Source organism: Chelonia mydas, chromosome 18, assembly GCF_015237465.2.
Source record: "Chelonia mydas isolate rCheMyd1 chromosome 18, rCheMyd1.pri.v2, whole genome shotgun sequence".
Lineage (NCBI taxonomy): Eukaryota > Metazoa > Chordata > Testudines > Cheloniidae > Chelonia > Chelonia mydas.
In genome coordinates, this window is record NC_051258.2 from 8202646 (window position 1) to 8222101 (window position 19456).

The window sequence follows — 19456 nt, forward strand, 5'->3', positions numbered from 1 at the left end:
ACCTTTTCCAATTCCAGTATATCTTTTCTGAGATGTGACAACCACATCTGCATGCTATATTCAAGATGTGGGCGTACCATGGATTTATGTAGAGGTAACATGACATTTTCTGTCTTATTTTCAATCCCTTTCTTAATGATTCCCAACATTGTTAGCTTTTTTGACTGCTGCTGCACATTGAGTGGATGTTTTCAGAGAACTATCCGCAGTGACTCCAAGATCTCTTTTTTGAGTGGCAACAGCTAATTTAGACTCCACCATTGTGTATGTATAGCTGGGGTGATGTTTTCCAACGTGCATTACTTTGCATTTATCAACATTGAATTTCATCTGCCATTCTGTTGCCCAGTCACCCAGTTTTGTGCAATCGTTTGTAACTCTTCACAGTCTGCTTTGGACTTCAACATCTTGAGTAATTTTGCATCACCTGCAAATTTTGCCACCTCACTGTTTACCTTTTTCCAGATCATTTATGAATATGTTGAACAGCACTGGTCCCAGTACAAATCCCTGGGGAACTTCACTACTTATCTCTCTCCATTCTGAAAACTGACTATTTATTCCTACCCTTTGTTTTCTGTCTTTTAACCAGTCACTGATTCATGAGTGGACCTTCCCTGTTATCCCGTGACTGCTAGTATGATATTCTGGTTGTCCTCTGTTTTGGCCAGACCTCCCAACTTTGTGACATCCGCAAATTTTATTAGCACACTCCCACTTGTGCGCCAAGGTCATAAATGAAAATGTTAAATAAGGTAAGTCGCAAGACCAGTCCCTGAGGAATCTCTTAAGTTATTTTACTAATAACCTCCCTCCAGCCTGACAATTTACTTGCAGGCTGACCTGGCCTCCCCTTTTCTTATCCATCTTTCTATACTCATATTAATCCCCATCTTCTCCAATTTAACTAATAGTTTCCTGTGTGAAAATGTATCAAATGCTTTACTGAAATCCAGGTAGATTAAATCTACTGCATTTCCTTTGTCTAGAAAATCAGTTTTCTCAAAGAACAAGATCAGGATGTTCTGGCACAATCTACCTTTTGTACAACCGTGCAGTATTTTATCCCAATTACCATTTACTTCTATGTCCTTAACTACTCTCTCTTTAAAAATGTGTTCTAAGACCTTGCATACAACTGAGGTCAAACTAACAGGCCTGCAGTTTCCCAGATCACATTTTTTCCCTCTTTCTTAAACGTAGGTACTATATTTTCAATTCTCCAGTCATAAGGTGCAACCTCCATGTTTACAGATTCATTAAAAATCCTTGCTACTGGGCTCATAATTTCATGTGTCAGTACCTTAAATATTCTTGGATAGAGAATATCCAGGCTCCCCAGTTTGGTCTTATTAAGCTGATTGAGTTTGACTTCCACGTCCTTGTTCCCATTGGCCACGCTCCCACTTCCCCCAGGCTGCTCATTACCCTTATTAAAAACTGAGGCAAAAGTGATCCCTCCGCTCGGCTCAAAAGCAAGCATTTGAACTAGCAAGCCAGCCAGTAATCATACCATCAACTGATCTGTCATTTCCATGGTCTTGTCCAAAGTGTGCAGCTCATTCAGAGCCTGCTGCGCTCGGCTGCTGCTGCCCATGGCTGAAGCTTGCTGGAAGTTGACCTGAATGGCATCCATTAGGAAGCCCAGCATATCCAACACCAGAGGAGCAAAGGAGAAGTTGGCCTATGAGAAACAGATGTGGCAAGTAAAGCACAAGACATACCCATGAAATCTCCATAGCAGCAGCATTTCACAGGCAAGATAAGCCTCTAAAAAGCAGTTACAGCACCATTATCCTAATAGACAACTGAGAATCCGGTAACTTGTCTAACTACCAGTACAGCCCACTCCACAACCGCTCTGTACCAAACTCGACTGTTTCTTACCGGCATTAGACACAAAAATCCAGTGTTAACTCTCAACACAGAACATATTCCCTGCACCAATTCTGTACTGGCATAACACTAAATCAAAATGATAAAAGTCTCTTAAGTTAGAAGCACTGACTACTGCAAAGACAGCTTTATTCTAGGAGAACAAAGAATCCTGAAGAACTACTACACAGAGGGATCCTGATTGTTGAATGAGATTTTAACGTGACAACAATACCTGGGATTGCAATTCCTCTCGACAGCCCTCAACATTTCGACACAGGCTGCTCTTCTTGGGTTTCTCTTCATCAGGGCCCTTTCCATCATTGATGGTGACCTTGGATTTATCTGCCGGGGAGCTGCTTGCATGGCGAATGACACTCTCAGGCACTCTGGGCTCACTCTGGAATGCAGACTCCTTCATGGTAGAGCTGATGCCACTGCTGGGAGTTCTTTTCACCAAAGCCTGGGAAAGACAAAGCAATATTGAGGGCCCAATCCAGTTTCCATTTAAGTCCATGACAAAAGTCCCAGCGATTTCAATTGGAGCAAAATTAAATTCCTCAAACTACATTTTCAGAGAGACAAGACAGCAATAACCCTGTACCATGCATGTCACTTTCCTTTTAGACATTGTATTAGACAGGAAGTAACATTGTTGGCAGCTGGTGGGAAACATCAAAAGAGCAGAGATCTGGTAAGTGGGCAACATGAAGTTGACCTACAAACCACAAGTCAGTTATGTAGGTGCAAAGTCTTAATTAGTATTAACAGATCTGCCAATAGAGATCCTCTTGGTGAAGGGGGTGAAATCATTAAGTAGAAAGCTGCAAATTACAGGGCAGTGATGAAGCTTATTCTAAAGTAGACCCCTCCCATATATTGATGACAGAATAACTAACTATTGTGCAATATAAGACTTTGCAAAGCCAAACTTAGGCAACCTGTAATAGTTGCAGGACAGTTTAAATTTAGCCATGAAGATCCTTTACCAGGCAACTGCCATCTTCCTTCGCTCCACAGTCACAGAAGAATGAACCATATTTGGCATAAGAAATCTCATGGTCCTTGTGACAAACTTTAGCACAAACCGTGCAAACACCAACCCCATCCACCATCTTACAAGTGTGACAGTGGTACCTGTACAAAAGAAACCAGAGAGGTTAGAAATTGTAGCCCCTCCGATTTAGCATACCATCTCTTCCCCAATTCTGAATGGCCAGAAAGACCAGGCTGATATTCTGTATATAGGAAAACCTGGAGGGCTCTTACCAGTGTTGGTTCATGAATTCTTTCTGTGTGATGGTGAAGGTGCACAGCTTGTTGCAGAGAGAATCTTCATCCTGTTTAGGAAGGAAGATCATTTGGTCAGTGCATTACATATCTACCTACCTACCCTGGAGCCATCACTTGATACAAAAGAAACCCATTCTCTGATAAATTCACATTTGAAAACAGTGAGTTTTAACATCATCTAAAGCAGCAGGCACCAAACAAAATCACTTCATTTTACATCCAAGAAATATTGAACAATAATTAAAAGAAGATATTGGGGCCTGAATTTAAAGGAATGAATTACTGATGGCAGCTTTAATCTTAAAGAGACATCTAAAAGCCTATCCCAGTTAAATTGTGTATTAATATAACAGTCAGAGAACCAGCTATACAAGACCAGCAACATCTTACTCAACATTTCTGCTCCATCTTCAGCTCATCTCTGCTTGCTTTACTGACAAAGGTAAAGACTTCTTTGTCAATACTGAAAAACTAATTTATCTACACAAGATAGAGCTGGATTCTCTTCTGTCTTATGTCAGCTACGTTCTAAACTGCAAAATCTTTATTACTGACAATGATTTAAGAGGCAGAGGGCACAGATGGGCTTTCAGATCCCAGGTTAAGATTGTCCAACATGAAATCATACTGTTTATAAATCAAATCACAATATTTTTCTACATTTGATCTGGAAGCTGCACATATAAATATAGAAGACTATTGTGACTCTCACCACTAATCTACATCATAAGATTACAGGATTGTCATTCTGGAGCCTAGAATAACTGTTGAGTCAATGTGAAGCAATGGAAACAGCTACAAGCATGGTTTAGAGCTCTTCTGATTAAGAATATCACAAGGTCCAATCATCACTGGGATTCATGGTCTGTCACTCTCCAATCTTTAAGATCTGAGACATTTTGAACTTTACAGATTACACTCGTGAGGTGTACAGCTACAGTAAGGCATGTACCTATGCCATGAGTGCTAGACCACTGTGATATCAGAGGTAACTCAACCAATCACAGCCCGTACTCTACAGCTAATTTGCATGCAACAATTTAATTGGGTGTATAAGGGAGACTGTGGAGATGATGGATTACTTAGGCCAGCTGCCACAACCACGCAACAGCATCGGCTTTCAGCTACTAGTTACGAACATCACACTACGAGAACTTACCGAGTCTTCAGCTTGAGAATCTTCCTCTTCCACTGCCAGCTCTTCCACCCAATCTGAATCCACCTCGATAGCTCGTTCCTCTCCATCAACGGAAAGATGACTGGGTCCTTGGCCGCTCGTTTGGCTCAGAGCATTAGTGACATCAGCCAGATAAGACACAATGTGACACGTACACTCCAGTATAGTAACATGCTGCAAGCAAAAGTTTAATATGAAAAAAAGAGAAGGAATACTTAAATCATCCTGCAGTCAAAAAAGCTAACAATGCTAGGAGCCATTAGGAAAGGGAATTGATAATAAGGCAGAAAATATCATAATGCCTCTCTATAAATCCATGGTATGCCCACACCTTGAGTACTGTGTGCAGAGGTGGTCGCCCCATCTCAGAAAGATATACTGGAATTGGAAAAGGTTCAGAAAAGGGCAACAAAAATGATTAGAGGTATGGAACACCTTCCATATGAGGAGAGGTTAATGAGCTTCGGACTTTTCAGCTTGGAAAAGAGACGACTAAGGGGAGATATGATAGAGGTCTATAAAACCATGTCTGGTGTGGAGAAATAAATAAGGAAGTGTTTACTCCTCATAACACCAGAACTAGGGGGTTACCAAATGAAATTAATAGGCAGCAGATTTAAAAACAAACAAAAAGAAGTATTTCTTTACACAACGCACAGCCAGCTTGTGGAACTCCTTACCAGAGGATGTTGTGAAGGCCAAGACTATAGCAAGGTTCAACAAAAAAAAAGAAAAATCAGATACTGTACATGCACGGAGGATAGGCCCATCAATGGCTATTAGCCAGGATGGGCAGGGATGGTGTCCCTAGCCTCTGTTTGCCAGAAGCTGGGATTGGGCAACAGGGGATGGATAACTTGATGATTCCCTGTTCTGTTCTTTCCCTAACACTTATACCGGTATAACTTTTCTGATGCAGACCAGGGCTCAGACCAAACACTGAGGACTGAGAACTGACTGCGTTTCTTACCTTTCCATGCATGACATTAGCATTCATTTTTTCTATAACGTTCTTTTGAGACAGGTATTTCTTGCTATAGGATAAAGGAAAGTTAAAAAAAGATAGTTATAGAAACAGCTCTTAAAAGTTATCAATTTAATCCTCACTGATGACGATCCCAAGTATTTAGTTTGTTAGTTTTACAACAGCACTACGCAAATCATTAAGGTAGTGGCCACTAAATCAATGAGAGGAAAAGCTAAGGACCTCCATGGTTCCAATACAAATCTCCACAAAGATACTTATCCCAACTACCACAAATTCCAACAGGTGGCATTCTGAACTATGGGGCAACCACACAGCAGCCCACATGCTCTCCCCTCTCCATTATCAAACTCCCAAGAAGTAAGTCCAACACATGAAGATAATCAACCACCAACACAGGTCTCATTTTTCTTACCATCTGCCCAGCCAATCGACTGCAGCACTGTGAAGCTGGAGATGTCCAGCACCTTGCCCAGCACTGGCCAGAGTTGCCATCACAACCATGAGCTCAGGGAAGCCTGTTCCATCACCATTGGCCAACATTTCCGTTGCCATTGGTATAAGGGTACTCAGCAGAACAGTGCACACGCCTTCTCCGACTTGGCTAATCAACAAGAAAGTAAGTTTGAGATGCATTAAATCACCCATCTACACCAGTTTAAGCTGAACTTTTCTGAGGGTTCTCTCAGCAGTATATTAGTCCGCACCAGACGGGTGCAAATTCTAGCATGGACTAGTGTGTCACGCACTAACTGCCCCATATGGGCCCTGCTGGCATACAATAAAAGTTCCCTAGGGTATGTTAATGTAGTCCTGTTTCAAATACTACTACATTAATATACACTAGAGAACAACAGCAAGACAATGGCTTTACAGCATGAGAGATCAGCAGTATTTAACAGACTAGAAGGTGTCTATGGAATATGTATTTTATCAGTAGTATATAATGTAAGTCACATAAGATTGTTCTCTACCTGTTTTCCCGAACAATATATGTTGTCAGAAGTTGCAGCAGCTGCCTGTTCTCTTGAACAACATCCAACTGATCTGAATCTTTAGGTGGTGACATGGTCATCCTGGTTAACCAGGCCTGTAGGCGTACAGGCTCAACACAGGCCAACTGGGCCAAGGAGCCACATAGTCGCAACAGACTGGGGTTAGGGCTCTTCTCAGCTAGGAGACAGAATGATCAGTGGTTGATATTGTGGCTGTAAATTGAACAGGCCTAATGACAATTTTCCTTCTATTATTAAAAGGAAAATTCACTGGATTCCCTAAAGGGCATGCAACTGGAGACAACCCCACAGCTATCCCTGTTACTATCACCATCATCATTCTAATTCTGTCCCTCCATTCGTTCCCCCCAGACACTTATTCTCTCTCTCTCTCTCTCATACATTGAGGGTAACTAAATCAAGCATGACATAAAAGTGAATTGTGTAATTTTCCAGCTTGTGGTCATCTCTAGCTGTTCATATGCATATTGAAGATATTGCCAGACAGTCCCCTTGTGCCTGATCCTCCAGAGAGCTGAACAGTCTGCTTAGCAAACATTCACCTTCAAAAGAGGGACTGCTGAAATACTAGTTAACTCAGAATAAGCTTTTACTACACATTGAAAGGGCAAATAATTAAGGGGAAATGTGCACAGAGGGAGGCTGTCAGGGGAGGGACAGAGACAGAACTGAAAACTGAAGCTAGAGAGGAGGAGGGGACAGAAGACAAAAAACAACACACAAAAAGGTGACTGGGAATGAGTACACGTAGGCTTCAGTATCTCCCCACAATTTTTCTTTCAAGCATTTTCATACTGTACGTCAATTTATGTAGAACAAAAAAATGTTAAATGGACATCAAAGTTCTGATGCGGAGATTAAAAACAGTCACTTACTCAACTGGAAGAGTTTGGTGAAGAATTTCAGAACTCTGTTACAGAATTTAGCTGAGAGATTTTCATTGGCTGTTGCCATCATGATCTGGACCAGTTCTCCACTAATTGAGTGAGAGAAAACAAATCATCAGGTCAAACCTTTCAAAAATACACTCACCTCTTTTCTTCACTGTTCTTTATATCAATCTTAGATGCCAGGGCAGAAACCATTCATATGCTGCAGAGTACTTTGGGGGAGTGGGGGAGGAAACAGACACCTAAACAAGACAAAACTCTGAAGCTTGCACCCAGCACAGTAAGGATGGAGCATTGCAGGCAGCAATTCCATTCTTAAAATTCCATTCTTAGTTTCACCAGAAAAGAATAACAAAAACCATGTTAATGGGTTGTCCATGAAGAAGCCAAGCAATTACACTCCAAAGGGAAATATCAAAACAAGTGCCAACACTACTTCCCTTCAATGTTTATTAGAGCCACAGAGTCATGCTGTAGTCAGTCAGCTTAAAATTAAGGCTACGTAACAGAAGAGCCTTGTTAAAAAAATGATTGCAGCTGTTTGGTTGAAGCAATTTCAGCCTGCTGGTAAAATCATCACATCTTTTTCACATTGTCCTCTCCTCCACTCTGAGGTACTAACTCATGGTTAGCAGCACTACATTAACGTGTTTTTGCAATCTGGCTGTATACAATACTTTCAGAGCAGTGCCATCAGAGCCTTAGCTCCAAATTCAGAAGGGTATGCAAACCTCAGGAGCTCACAGATCATGAGCAATCTGGAGACAAACCAGGGTTCTGTCACAAAAGGGCCAAAGCTGATTTCAACAACTTTTGTCATCATCTTCTTGCTCACTCTATTCTCATGTATCATCTCCCATCCCAACAGTGCACACAACCAAGCCAACTCCCCCATCACGCTACTTTAGCTTGGGCTGAACACACGAAGTAGAGAGCATGTAAAGGATGTCAATCAACTTTGCAACTGTAATTAACTCTCCCCCAGTTCATCTCTTCCTACACTCTTGCTGTGCTCTGCTGTTTCACATCCGCACTACCTTGTCTTCATACTCCAAGACAGGAAAAAGGCATCCTTCAGGAGACCAAGCCAATGCTATCTGGGGGTAGCATTGAGAGAACAGGTGCTACTTTACAAGTAGAACTGACAGGCAAATTAATACAGCCTCTCTCAAAAGGTTCTTTATGCTGCCTCTAACAAAACGGATGTATCCAAAGACTCACAAAACCAGTCACTGAAATGATGACTAATTGAACATTTTATCTGCCGTGTCAAAGCAGAACTCTCTCTCTCACCTGGGAATCTTGTCACACCTACAAAATCCCACATCTCTCCAAAGGGCAACATGTTCCTTGTGCATATTATATGAACTCTGCACTTTCCTGTACAGAAGCAACAGCATTCCACAAATGCTAAGCATGACAAGACAAGCAATAACAGAGGAGAAAAGCAGTCCTTAGAATGCAATATTCCATCACCTCACCTCTCTGAGAAGAATTCCTCCATGGCTTTCCGGGCCTGGCTGCTCTCCAGCTGCTTCTCCAGATGCTGCAAACACTCCTCCAAAATAGACTCATCTAGGCCACTGTGGATCAAAGATTAAGTATAAAGAAGAGTGCACTTCCTGCTCAGTGTTACCTGTTTATCAGAAGCTATATGTGACAATGATTGTCTGAAAATTTATAAATAAAGTCAAAAATTGATTAAGCCTAAATTGATCACACCGCAGTTTCCCACTTTACAATAGGCATCCCTAGGTGGGCTCAACTCCAAGATGTCTTATTGTCACATTTGGTGTTGCAATCCTAAGACTCCGGGTACTAACAAGGCACATATGGTTGAAGGGAGGCCCTAGCCAGGACATTGGAAAGTTTACAGATAAGAAAGTAGGCTCTCAGAATGGAGCACTACATTAAACAGTTTATAATCTCCTTTGGGGAGGGGGATTTCATAGAAAAACCTTAGCCAAGGAAGAACCTTGGGACATGGTTCAAGAGACCTTTGAGAGTAATGTAGTAAACAACAAGAAATATAAAAACTCCCATAAAAAGGAAGTGTGTATTGAAGAATTATATGTAATGGTCTTGTGTCTGCAGGACACAAAAGGGGTTAAGAAATCCTGCAAACAGTTAAAAACATAGACTAAAGAGGCTGCAGACCATGGCCAAGTGACAGTCTCAGCATCAGAACAAACTTGCAAACAGTTAACTTTGCAGAGGGCACTAACACACTCAGCCCATCCACCCCTTTGGGAAAAGGATGATTCAGATGCTTACTGGAAAAGAGAGAGAGTGCAACTTCATGGATTCACAAAGCACCAGTAATCTATAAAGGAACTGTGGGTTGTTGCATTTAACTAAATGATGTGAAAATTTAAATGAGTTATAAGTAACCTGCTCAGTTAATTTGTTTTGCTGTTTTAACTCGTTTTATATATTATATAACATACACTGTATGTTCTGTGCCACGTGACCTTTTTAAAAATTTTATTTTTGTTTTAACTTATTTGGGTTTTATTTTTGTTGCGACAAAAATTAAGTTTGTGCATAATTATAATACACACACACAAACACACACACACACTTACTTTCGTCATCACACACTACTGATTCCAAAGTTTCTCCCTTGTGTTATCTGGAAATACATCCTGTAGCAAATATTCCCACATTGCATGCAAAAGCTAAGGACGTTTTCATTCTCTAACAAGAAATGTAGTAGATACTCTGAGTTTCTTCCATCCACAGGGAATCAATGTTAAAAAGATTAAATATCATTTTGCAAAACATTTTTCGTCTCTTGTTTAGTTGGTAACAGTACCTGTTCTCCAAGGTTATTATGCCCATTGACTTACAGAGGGTGAATGAGAAGGGAAAAGCCTTATATCTGTCTGGTTCGCAATGAGAAAGCTGGCATTAACCAGCCTAATTTAATAGCCAGATGCAAACAAACAATAAGGAAAAATTTACCAAGTGATTCTGATAAGCACCTCTAGCCTTAATCTCATGCTTCCTGTACAACCCCTATTTGTCTAGTAACAGCCACAAATTATTCATGTTCAAATATTCAACACTGATGAGTCCTCAGCTGGAGTACTATGTCCAATTCTGGATGCAACGTGTCAGGAAAGATGGGGGCAAATTGGACAGAGCCCAGAGGAGAGCAACAAAAATGATAAAAAGTTTAGAAAACCTGACCTATGAGGAAAGCTTAAAAAAACTGGGCATGTTTAGATGTGGGACGGACAGACCAGATAACAGTCTTCAAATACATTAAGGTCAACTATAAGGAGGTCAGAAGTAGTAATGGGCTTGATCTGCAAGAAGGGAGATTTAGATTAGATACTAGGGGAAAAAAATAACTAAGGGTAGGTAAGCTATGGAAGAGGCTTCCACAGGAAGTTGTGTAATCATCGTCATTGGAGGTTTTTAAGAACAGGTTGAACAACACCCGTCAGTAATGGTCTAGGTTTACTTCTACACCCCCTTTCACTGAGGCAGGACTCAATGACATCTCAAGTTCCCTTCCAGTTCTACATTTCTATGATTCTATGTGATTCAACACTCAATTCAAGTAGATCATCAAATCCACACTGCTTGTTTAGATAGATATTTCACTATTTAAAGTTTTTGTAACTTGGATAAAATGTTGTTAGGTTTTAATCAGCAACTACATTAGTACATTTTCTGTACTATGATATTATGTGGCCTTTCCATAGCACAAATAAAAACATTGATGAACAAATGGATCAGGATAATCCTGTCCATCTGGCTTGGCAATTCACACAATGAAGGGACACATCGTACATGATCTGATACCTATTGGGGTCGGAGTGATTAGCCAGTATGTTATAACATCCTGTGATCAACTTCTCATAGACACGAGCCAGAAATTCATCAGACTCCGCAGGGCCCAGGATCCTTTCTAGGGAGTTGCTGCTGATCTCTGCCACACTCTCCATGCTGGTCTCCAACAGAAGGGGCAACAAGGTATGAATAACCTGTGGTGCGTTCAGTTCATCTGACCAGCTTGAAGGGAGAAGAGAAACAGCAAAAACATTTCCATTAGTACACCAGTAAAAGATCAACACAATGAAATAGCTTAGCAGGCACAGAGCTGGGAAATTGATCTAGATGGAAGACTAGGTACATGTTAAGTCCAAAGCCCTTTTCAAATAGTTGGGTATAATTTAGTTGCCCTGACTATCTATCCTCTCTTAACAAAACAGCTCTCCTCACCAAAACTATCTTTGAGCGACTATGGTATATAAATACCTGTAATGTTTTCCTAGGTAGTCACTGCATCATTTAGTATGTCCTCTAGACAATGGGGCAGTATCAGAACCCTGTTCTGTGCTTTGGGATACCTAGAGAATAAAAGTCACCATAGAAGAACTGTTTCTGTTCTTCTCCTTTCCAGTTATGCATTAATATTTCTAAGAGGACACACCTGGTGATCACAATCTAAAAAGCAATCCACACTGCTTCCATTGTTTTCCCCATTTTGTGGGATGTGTGTTTATTCTGTGCCCCCATTCTGCAAGAAGGAGCTAAGAATTCCCTCTAGGGTGAAGTCTGGCTTCTAGAGATCCAATGCCAAGTGAGTGTTACTTTTCACTCACGTACAGTTCCTGGTCTCAAATTCAGAAAAACAGCATCCTTTACCCAACTTTTTTCCTCATAAACAGGAATGGTCAGTTGCAAGTCATGTTCAAAAGAACAGGCAAAACCAGACGGAACAAAAAAATGTTCACTTACACGATGAGGTCCCCAGTGAGTCTGACCAAGGAGAGGAGGGTATGTTTTAAGGAAGCTGCGAGGGGTAGACTCTGGCTACAGAGTGTGCCCAGATGGGCAGCCTGAACAGCACTGATGTAGCTCTCTGCTGGGATTGTGTCATTCGCAAAGGCATTGCGCTAAAAAGAATCAGAACACATGTTCAGGATGAATACCTACCACAGAAAGCATAATCTGGTGCCTAAAAAATGAGCATATGTGAGTAAACACAGTGTGTCATGGCTGAAGTTCATCATTTGGATTTTTAAAACCTCCACATTGTTGCCCTAATAGCTGCAAGGTGGTGGAATTGCAGTCTGCAGAAGTTGACAGTTCAGCCTATGGTTACCATCATCTAAATAGGGATGTGACACCCATGGAGACTTTACACACTAACATATTGAACTAAGCAGCAGGGCTGTTCTGATGGTGAACTGGAACTTTCTAATTTCTGCTGGCCAAACCTCTATATTAAAGGGAAGGATGCAGTAAATCTGCTCCCTTTGTAGGAAAATTTGCAGCTCTTGGTTGTGCAAAATTTGGATACCTTTGCAATAGCAGATGATGACTCATGTCTAGCATGAGAAAGACTACTTCCCTCCTGCCAGATGTTTAGCTGTTACAGTTTAATGGAAGTTGAACAAAAAAAATATAGTAGACAATTTTCCCACCAATTTACATAGTTAGGGGCTATTTCAAGGCCCTTACATAGGACTGGACTCACCCATGATCCAATGTTTGGAAACTCATTAGTATGAATGTTGTTCCAAGATTCACACAAAGCCTGCACTGCTGATGGCAAGTTCTGTACAAGTGTTGGGCCTGCAACCAAATGAGACAGTAAAAATAAGGAATTCACAGGGGCTGACAGGGAAGCTGGAATTCAGTAAGGCCCTCTTTAAAAAAGCCAGAACATTTCCAACTGAATTAGGTAAGTTAGCTATCCAGTTTCCCATCAAAGTTAGGTTTATCTGAACTGTAATTCTGGTGGTGAGGCTCGTTTCACACTCTTCTACAATAAGATAACCGCTCTTAAGAAAATAAAGCCTGCATTACCCTCCACAGCGTCGGGCAACTCGTCATGCAGCAGACAGTTCCTCCAGTGAAAAGATGTTATTTCAACAGCATTAACGTGTCAAAATGCTTTAATCGAGTGGTTAACCAACAACAATCCCTCCTGTGAGGAATTCTGAAAGTTTCACTTGCGACACAGTCTACAGCCTATCCATTCAAGCAATGAGAAGCCATGGAAATTCCAAGGACAGCTATGCCAGCAGAGTGCCAACACACCTGCAAAGCCATTTTAATGCTGGCTGGACTTAAGCTAGTCATTGGTTTCATGATTTCCCCCCACACTGCTGCATTACTACTACTTCTGAATCCAGAGGTGCAAGTACCTGACTGAACTACACAGAATCAATAGCCCAGTCTTTGCGGTGATGGTTGGGGGGCAGCAGGGGAGTGAACCTTTTGCCAGCACAGCTTTGAAGCTGAACCTTTACAATATTGTATCAAAAGTCTCCCTTGAACAAATTTAGGAACACAGCTGAACGCCACAAGAGCCTTACCCAGAGTATTTGATTTGCAGCGGCTCGATCCAATAGCCAGGACAGCAGCATATCCCCGAAGCTTCTCTTCAGAAGGTTTGTTCTCAGCGGACCCCTCTTCAGAGAGGCTCTGCAGTAAGTAAGATCTGTGTTGGGGGTGGAAAGGACTCATTTCAGGGGACAGCTCTGCATTTCAGAACTAACATGCCAATACAGTAACAGACGGGAAGGCAAACTTCAAGAACCAACTCTCTGAATTGTTATCCCGTAAATCCTACAATACCATTCCACGAGTTCTGGGCTTTTAAGTTCCTTTAAGCCACTTACCAATAGAGGTGGCTGCTCAGGAAACAAACAAAAAAAAGCTGCTTTACTTTCACTTTCTTCTGCACAGGAGCTAAAGGCAGTTTAAAAGGCTTTGGACTCTCACTTAACAATTATACCACCTCACTTCCAAGTCATCCTGACAGTCACAAGAATAACTCACTGAAATAACCCTGTGCTGCGCTCTCTCTTTCAGGGTGCTAGGAAGAGGTTTCATCTTCAGAGATAAAGCTGTTTTGCAGCTTGTAGGAAAGTCTTGAAAGATCAGATAGTAGATTACTTGAAAAGGAATAACAAAACCTATGGATTTTAGATTGTCTATTGATTTAACATGGTACGTTCTATGTGATATATGACAGAGCAATCACTCTGGACTATTAAAAAAGAACACTACAGGGCTGGGGAGCTAACACAAAATGAAGAGCCAAGTACAGAAAAGAAAACAATATCCCTCTAGAGGGGCTAAGTCAACAGCATACCTGGTGAATGTAGCATAAGTGTCAATAAGCTGTAGCGTAGCAGGCAGCAGATTCTTGGTTATCTCAGATGATTTCTGTGGGTCGGTTTCTGCAGCTAGCTTGGAAAAATGCTCATCTAGAGAAACCTGGATCTTGGAAATTGCAGCATCAAGGGTATAAATGGACTGCAAGCTGGGAACCTCATGCAGCTGGAGAATTGTGGTACAGTCGATCCCACAGAAAGAGGAGATCTTAAAATAGAATGAAGACATTTATAACAACGATGTGCCACACAAAGATCAATGCTCAACACTAGCTTATACGTATCCAGTATTCATACCAACTTACCTGTCTAGCAAAGTACTCCTCTGCTATTTCCACATCATATTTCACTGAGCTGCACTTGGTAGATGCCAATTCAATGAGAGAAGCAGCATGTTCAGCTTTCATGCCCTGTTTGATAAGGTGATCCTGTATGTATTGCAGAGAAAGATTTAGCATCACATTTAAGGGAATATAGAAGGGCTGTGGAATCTACCAATTTATGAACCACCACCATGCTATGATACTTGGGTTTTTTTAAACCCCATATAATACTAACCCCCCTTTCCCACCACCATGCAAACATTGCAATTCCCACATGCAGTGAACCAGGCAGAGATTAAAATGATCATTGTCCATCTTAGAGAAACACCTGCTAATGTTGTTTAATATTAAAAAAAGCAGCTACAAAACAAGACTAAGAACTGGTTTAATCCCCTCAGCTGCACTTAGGGAGATTAAAAGTATTTTTGATACACTTAGCATAGTTTATATTTCCCTCCTCATTAAGCTCTGACACATCGCTACAATTTCATTTCTTACTCCTGACACAGATCATTACAGCTCTGGAATTTGTGCTGTTGTGTTAAATGCTAATAATGTGTCAAAAACCGTACATTGTAAATTCTAAAGAAAGGGCTATACCTTGATCCAGCTGAAGTAGGAACTGATACGTAAGCGGGAAGACCAGCGCAAAGTGTGCAGGATATCACATTCACTCATCTCTGGTGTGTTCATGGCCAGCTGATTCAAATAGTTTTTGGATGGAGGCAAAATCCCCAATATCCGCCACAGTATCAAGAAATAGTATTGAAGCGCACAGGCCTCCTAAACAAAGACAGTGGAGGATACATCGGGAAGGAAACATTTATAATCACCCTGCTTCGACTGCTGTGATTCTAGCAGGGGCTCCTAAATGTGTCTGCATGTGGAGGTAGTGTCCCCGAGATTAGAGTGAAATGGACCATACTTCCATTTCATGCTGGTTTGGTGGCACAAATTTTCTTATCTCACTTAATTCCCTGTCAAGGGGCATAAAATTCTCATCTAATCTAAATCATATTCAAGCCAGACCTCTTGAATACATTTGGGAGACATCATGATCCAGAAGCTCATTATAGGTTTTAAAAGAACCTTGGCACTATGTATTATCATTTACCACTAAACAAAACCAGCCAACTTTAAGAACCATCTCACAGCCAGCAGCTTGACTCTCTCAAACCTAGGAAAGTTTGCACAATTTATATTCTTCAGCTGAAGTGAAAACTGAAATATTAATCTAAAACGTTACATTTAAAGTGTCACCAACTAGCTTCCTGCGTTACCAACACAAACATACACCACTCAAGTTCTTCCCCATTCTACTATGGCCACAATAAATCCAATGAATCCACTTCAGCCCAAAAGATGAAAGGTCCAAATTATTCCTTTAGGCAGCTGGAAAAGCTTGAAGCAGACACTGAATTATAAGCCAGACACAGGAGTGCATCTTGTTATTGACGGTCACAGGATGGGATGGCCCTTAAAGGGAGGTGGGCTTAACCCTACCTATAACTAATTAGCTGTCATCCAGGTGATGGGTTTGAGGTCAGGGATCATATGATAGATGACCAGGTGACTTGCAGGATTTCAGATAAAAGGCCAGCAAGCAGCTCAGTTAAGGGAGAGACACCTGCAGGGAGTAGGAAGGCTGCTGCAGGAGACCCAGAATCAGGAAAGGATCTGGAAGGGGAATCTTCACACCAATGAGGCATGGGGAGGTGCAGAAGCTTTACAAGGAATGGACTGTAAGACAGGCCAGGCAGGAGGACCTAATTAATCTGTTTTCATTTGAATAAACTCCTCCCTGAAGGAAATGACTGAATTTCTGCCATTACTGGGAGCATACTACTTGATGCATTGGCTGGTGAGGAGTTGGCCCACCAGTTTACATTGACAAAATATAAGACAACTGTTTACCAGGAAATTTTAAGCTCCAAAATCCAGTTTAGCAACTATTGCCCAGACTCTCTGTATAACATGCAGCCGCATGGAGCCACTCTTTTTTTCTCAGCAGGGAGAATGTTATAGCAACACATACATATGCCCTTACCAGTGCAGTGACGTTTTTGTTTTCCTTCCTCCTGAGTGTATCAAACTGGGATCCAGCTGCAAGTAGTGAGGTCAGGGCTGCATAAAGCTCATCATACTTCATTGTCCTAGAGAACAGGACCTCACAAACCTATTGAAAAAGCCAAGTCAGAATTGTTTCCTCCTTGGTTACATAGATTCCCATCCACAGCCAGTTCAGATCCTCTCCCAGATATACTAAAAACACCACACACACTCCCAAGCAAAATAACCCCAAAGGACAGGTGTGTCAATTGCTGCTTTTCCCAATCAGTCTCAAAGATGCTTTAAATGTGTGCAAGAAAGGAACACATTTTGGATGTACAAACAGGAACCTTGGTGTATATGGTTAATTGCCTCATCCAACAATATGTTGTTTTCTCTTTTGAGCTGCAGAAATAAGAACTCTAGTGAGCAAAGACAGCAATTGTAAAAAAGCCAGAAGGAACATGGGGCAAACTGATGGGGAGACAACTCCACAGCCGACACATTTCTAGAAGAAGCGCTGAGAGGTAACTTGAATATGAAGGAACTCTTGGCATTGGCACATCTGACAGAATCAAGCTACCACAAAGACAGAAAAGTTCTCATCTCTTTTCAGCCACAGTTTACTTCTATGCAACACAGGTGGACGTTACATATCCCACTGGGCAAATCACTGCAAGAATATATGGGCTAGGTGAGCTGGGATTATTTCACCAAATATCAGCTTTCGAGTTAGGATTTGTGCACTATTTAACTATAAAGTATTCAAACTCTATTTATTGTCTTATGCTAACATCTATTCAGCTAATACACACAGTTCTTTTTTAATGCGGTACTAAATGAAATCACTGGGCACCTTTTGTCTCATGTCTCAATTACATTGCCGGTCATTTTCTACGCTGCTTTCCCTAACGTAATACAGACTCAGAGAAAGTCTTTAAAGAAATTCCAGGTACCATGTTATCTAGGCGGTTCAGGTCATCTTCCGACGCTTCTGGTGACAGGATGCAGTAGAATCTGGGCTGTGGAACTGCATCTGGGACACAGATACCAAAGTTAAACCATTTAACAGTTGAAGAGATTAACAGTGCTGCTGGCATATCATCACTGGTAATTTTTTTTCCCCTCAAAGACAACAAGTCACTTAAGGCTAGAGTAAAAATCTGCTCAACAGACAGTGTATGTGTTACATATATACCCATAAAAGGGGGCATAGATTAACTGAGTGATGCATGTCTAGCATTTGAGTACTTTTTTCATTTTAAAATAAACATTACAAAAACTGTATCATATTCCTAAACCTATATAGCATATGAGTAAGGCATGTTTTGTTCAACAAACAATGGCTGGGCAATGCTAGAGGTCTGCAGGTTTCCTCCATCTCCCCTTTGGTGTAAAATTACAAGTAATTTATTCACAACAAGCCTGGTATTTAGTCTAATGTGTCTTAAACCACACTCCAAAGTCCTGAAAGGGACTTTTGACTTCATGCTGCAGCACCACATGCTGGAGCACTCATTTATTATGCAACCACAACCCCACGGCTAGGAGTAAAATTTTACTGAACACCTTCCCTTCTGACCTGATGAGCAGTGTTTGGTCCAGTTTTCTTCCACTTCTTTAAATCCATGATATAGAGGGACAGAGATTCTTCTACTACTATCCTGGGATCCACTCACCCAGCCAATAGGTTGGGTTAGCAGGTTATACTGTACCTATGTAAAAAACACACAGAAAACAAGGCAGGCTGGTTAGAAGAAAAATATACAATTCCCCCCCCCCCCCCCCCCCCCCCCACTAAAACACATGGACTTTCCCAACTTGTGAGAAGTCAGAGATAGCACTGAGCACACAGCTGAAGACTCTCTCATACTTTTCAGCCAGTGGAGTAAGACTACTGTCCAGATACTAAGGAGATACTCCAGAGAATAGTCTGCAAAACATTGGCATCTCATTAATCTGGAACAGTGCCAAAGACTGAAACAAAGCAACAGAGATGAGCTAAACTCAAAGAACTTTACCTGAAGGGTGTTTGAGAACACACGCAATAGTAAGAAGGCAGGTTTACTGCTCTGGGCTTTGCCATACTAGTAACCCATGCTGCCCAGCATGAATTTACTTATAGCAGACAGTATGCCTGAGTATAAAGCCACATAACACTCCACCCAAACCAGCTGCTCGAAATTAACAGCTCCAGTTGTGCTGCTAACTGGATGTAACCTTGCATGCAGTTAGTGAAATCAAAACAAGGAGTCACTGGAAATGCCAAAAGGGACACACACAGGAACAGGAATACAACAAGGAGACTACTTGATATAGGTCATTGCTGAGTGATTATTTGATTAAACAATGGAAACATGCATCCTCAATCCCTTACCTGCTCAAACAGGTATACAGGAACTTTGGAATATTGATGAAGAAGGTAGTCGAACACCAGTAGAAGGCGAGCCAGGATAAGGGGCACAGACCGCAGCTGGGAGTCCATGTTCACAATCAGTTCCAGGATGGTCTGGATACAGAGGGTCAAGATGGACCTGCGGCCTTTCTCTGAGAAGTTGTGGAAAATAAGCAACAGCAGCTGGAGGTGCTCAACATTCAGATCTTCTGTGTCATTAGGAAGAGTTCCCTGCAGAGCATTTTGTTTCAGTGTGCCCACAAACCTGCCAGCAACAGGAAAGAGGTTCAGTAAGAAGTTTGTTCTTTTGA

The 19456-nt window shown here is 41.5% G+C and overlaps 1 protein-coding gene across 5 annotated transcripts in view; it reads right to left on the bottom strand.

Annotated features, from left to right (window-relative positions):
- UBR4 (ubiquitin protein ligase E3 component n-recognin 4) overlaps positions 1-19456 on the bottom strand; it is a 114864-nt gene that overhangs the window by 75256 nt on the left and 20152 nt on the right. For all 5 annotated transcript variants that reach the window (XM_037881067.2, XM_043531898.1, XM_037881065.2 and 2 more), the window contains exons 19-39: positions 19128-19410; positions 18333-18465; positions 17707-17786; positions 16749-16877; positions 15302-15484; positions 14684-14806; positions 14357-14586; positions 13575-13699; positions 12731-12828; positions 11989-12146; positions 11050-11259; positions 8718-8819; positions 7222-7322; positions 6305-6503; positions 5746-5934; positions 5316-5379; positions 4328-4519; positions 3145-3215; positions 2865-3012; positions 2111-2338; positions 1514-1684 (exon numbers count right to left, since the gene is read on the bottom strand). In XM_037881067.2, coding sequence (XP_037736995.1) covers positions 1514-1684; positions 2111-2338; positions 2865-3012; positions 3145-3215; positions 4328-4519; positions 5316-5379; positions 5746-5934; positions 6305-6503; positions 7222-7322; positions 8718-8819; positions 11050-11259; positions 11989-12146; positions 12731-12828; positions 13575-13699; positions 14357-14586; positions 14684-14806; positions 15302-15484; positions 16749-16877; positions 17707-17786; positions 18333-18465; positions 19128-19410 — 3217 coding nt within the window. The remainder of the gene's footprint in view (positions 1-1513; positions 1685-2110; positions 2339-2864; positions 3013-3144; positions 3216-4327; positions 4520-5315; positions 5380-5745; positions 5935-6304; positions 6504-7221; positions 7323-8717; positions 8820-11049; positions 11260-11988; positions 12147-12730; positions 12829-13574; positions 13700-14356; positions 14587-14683; positions 14807-15301; positions 15485-16748; positions 16878-17706; positions 17787-18332; positions 18466-19127; positions 19411-19456) is intronic.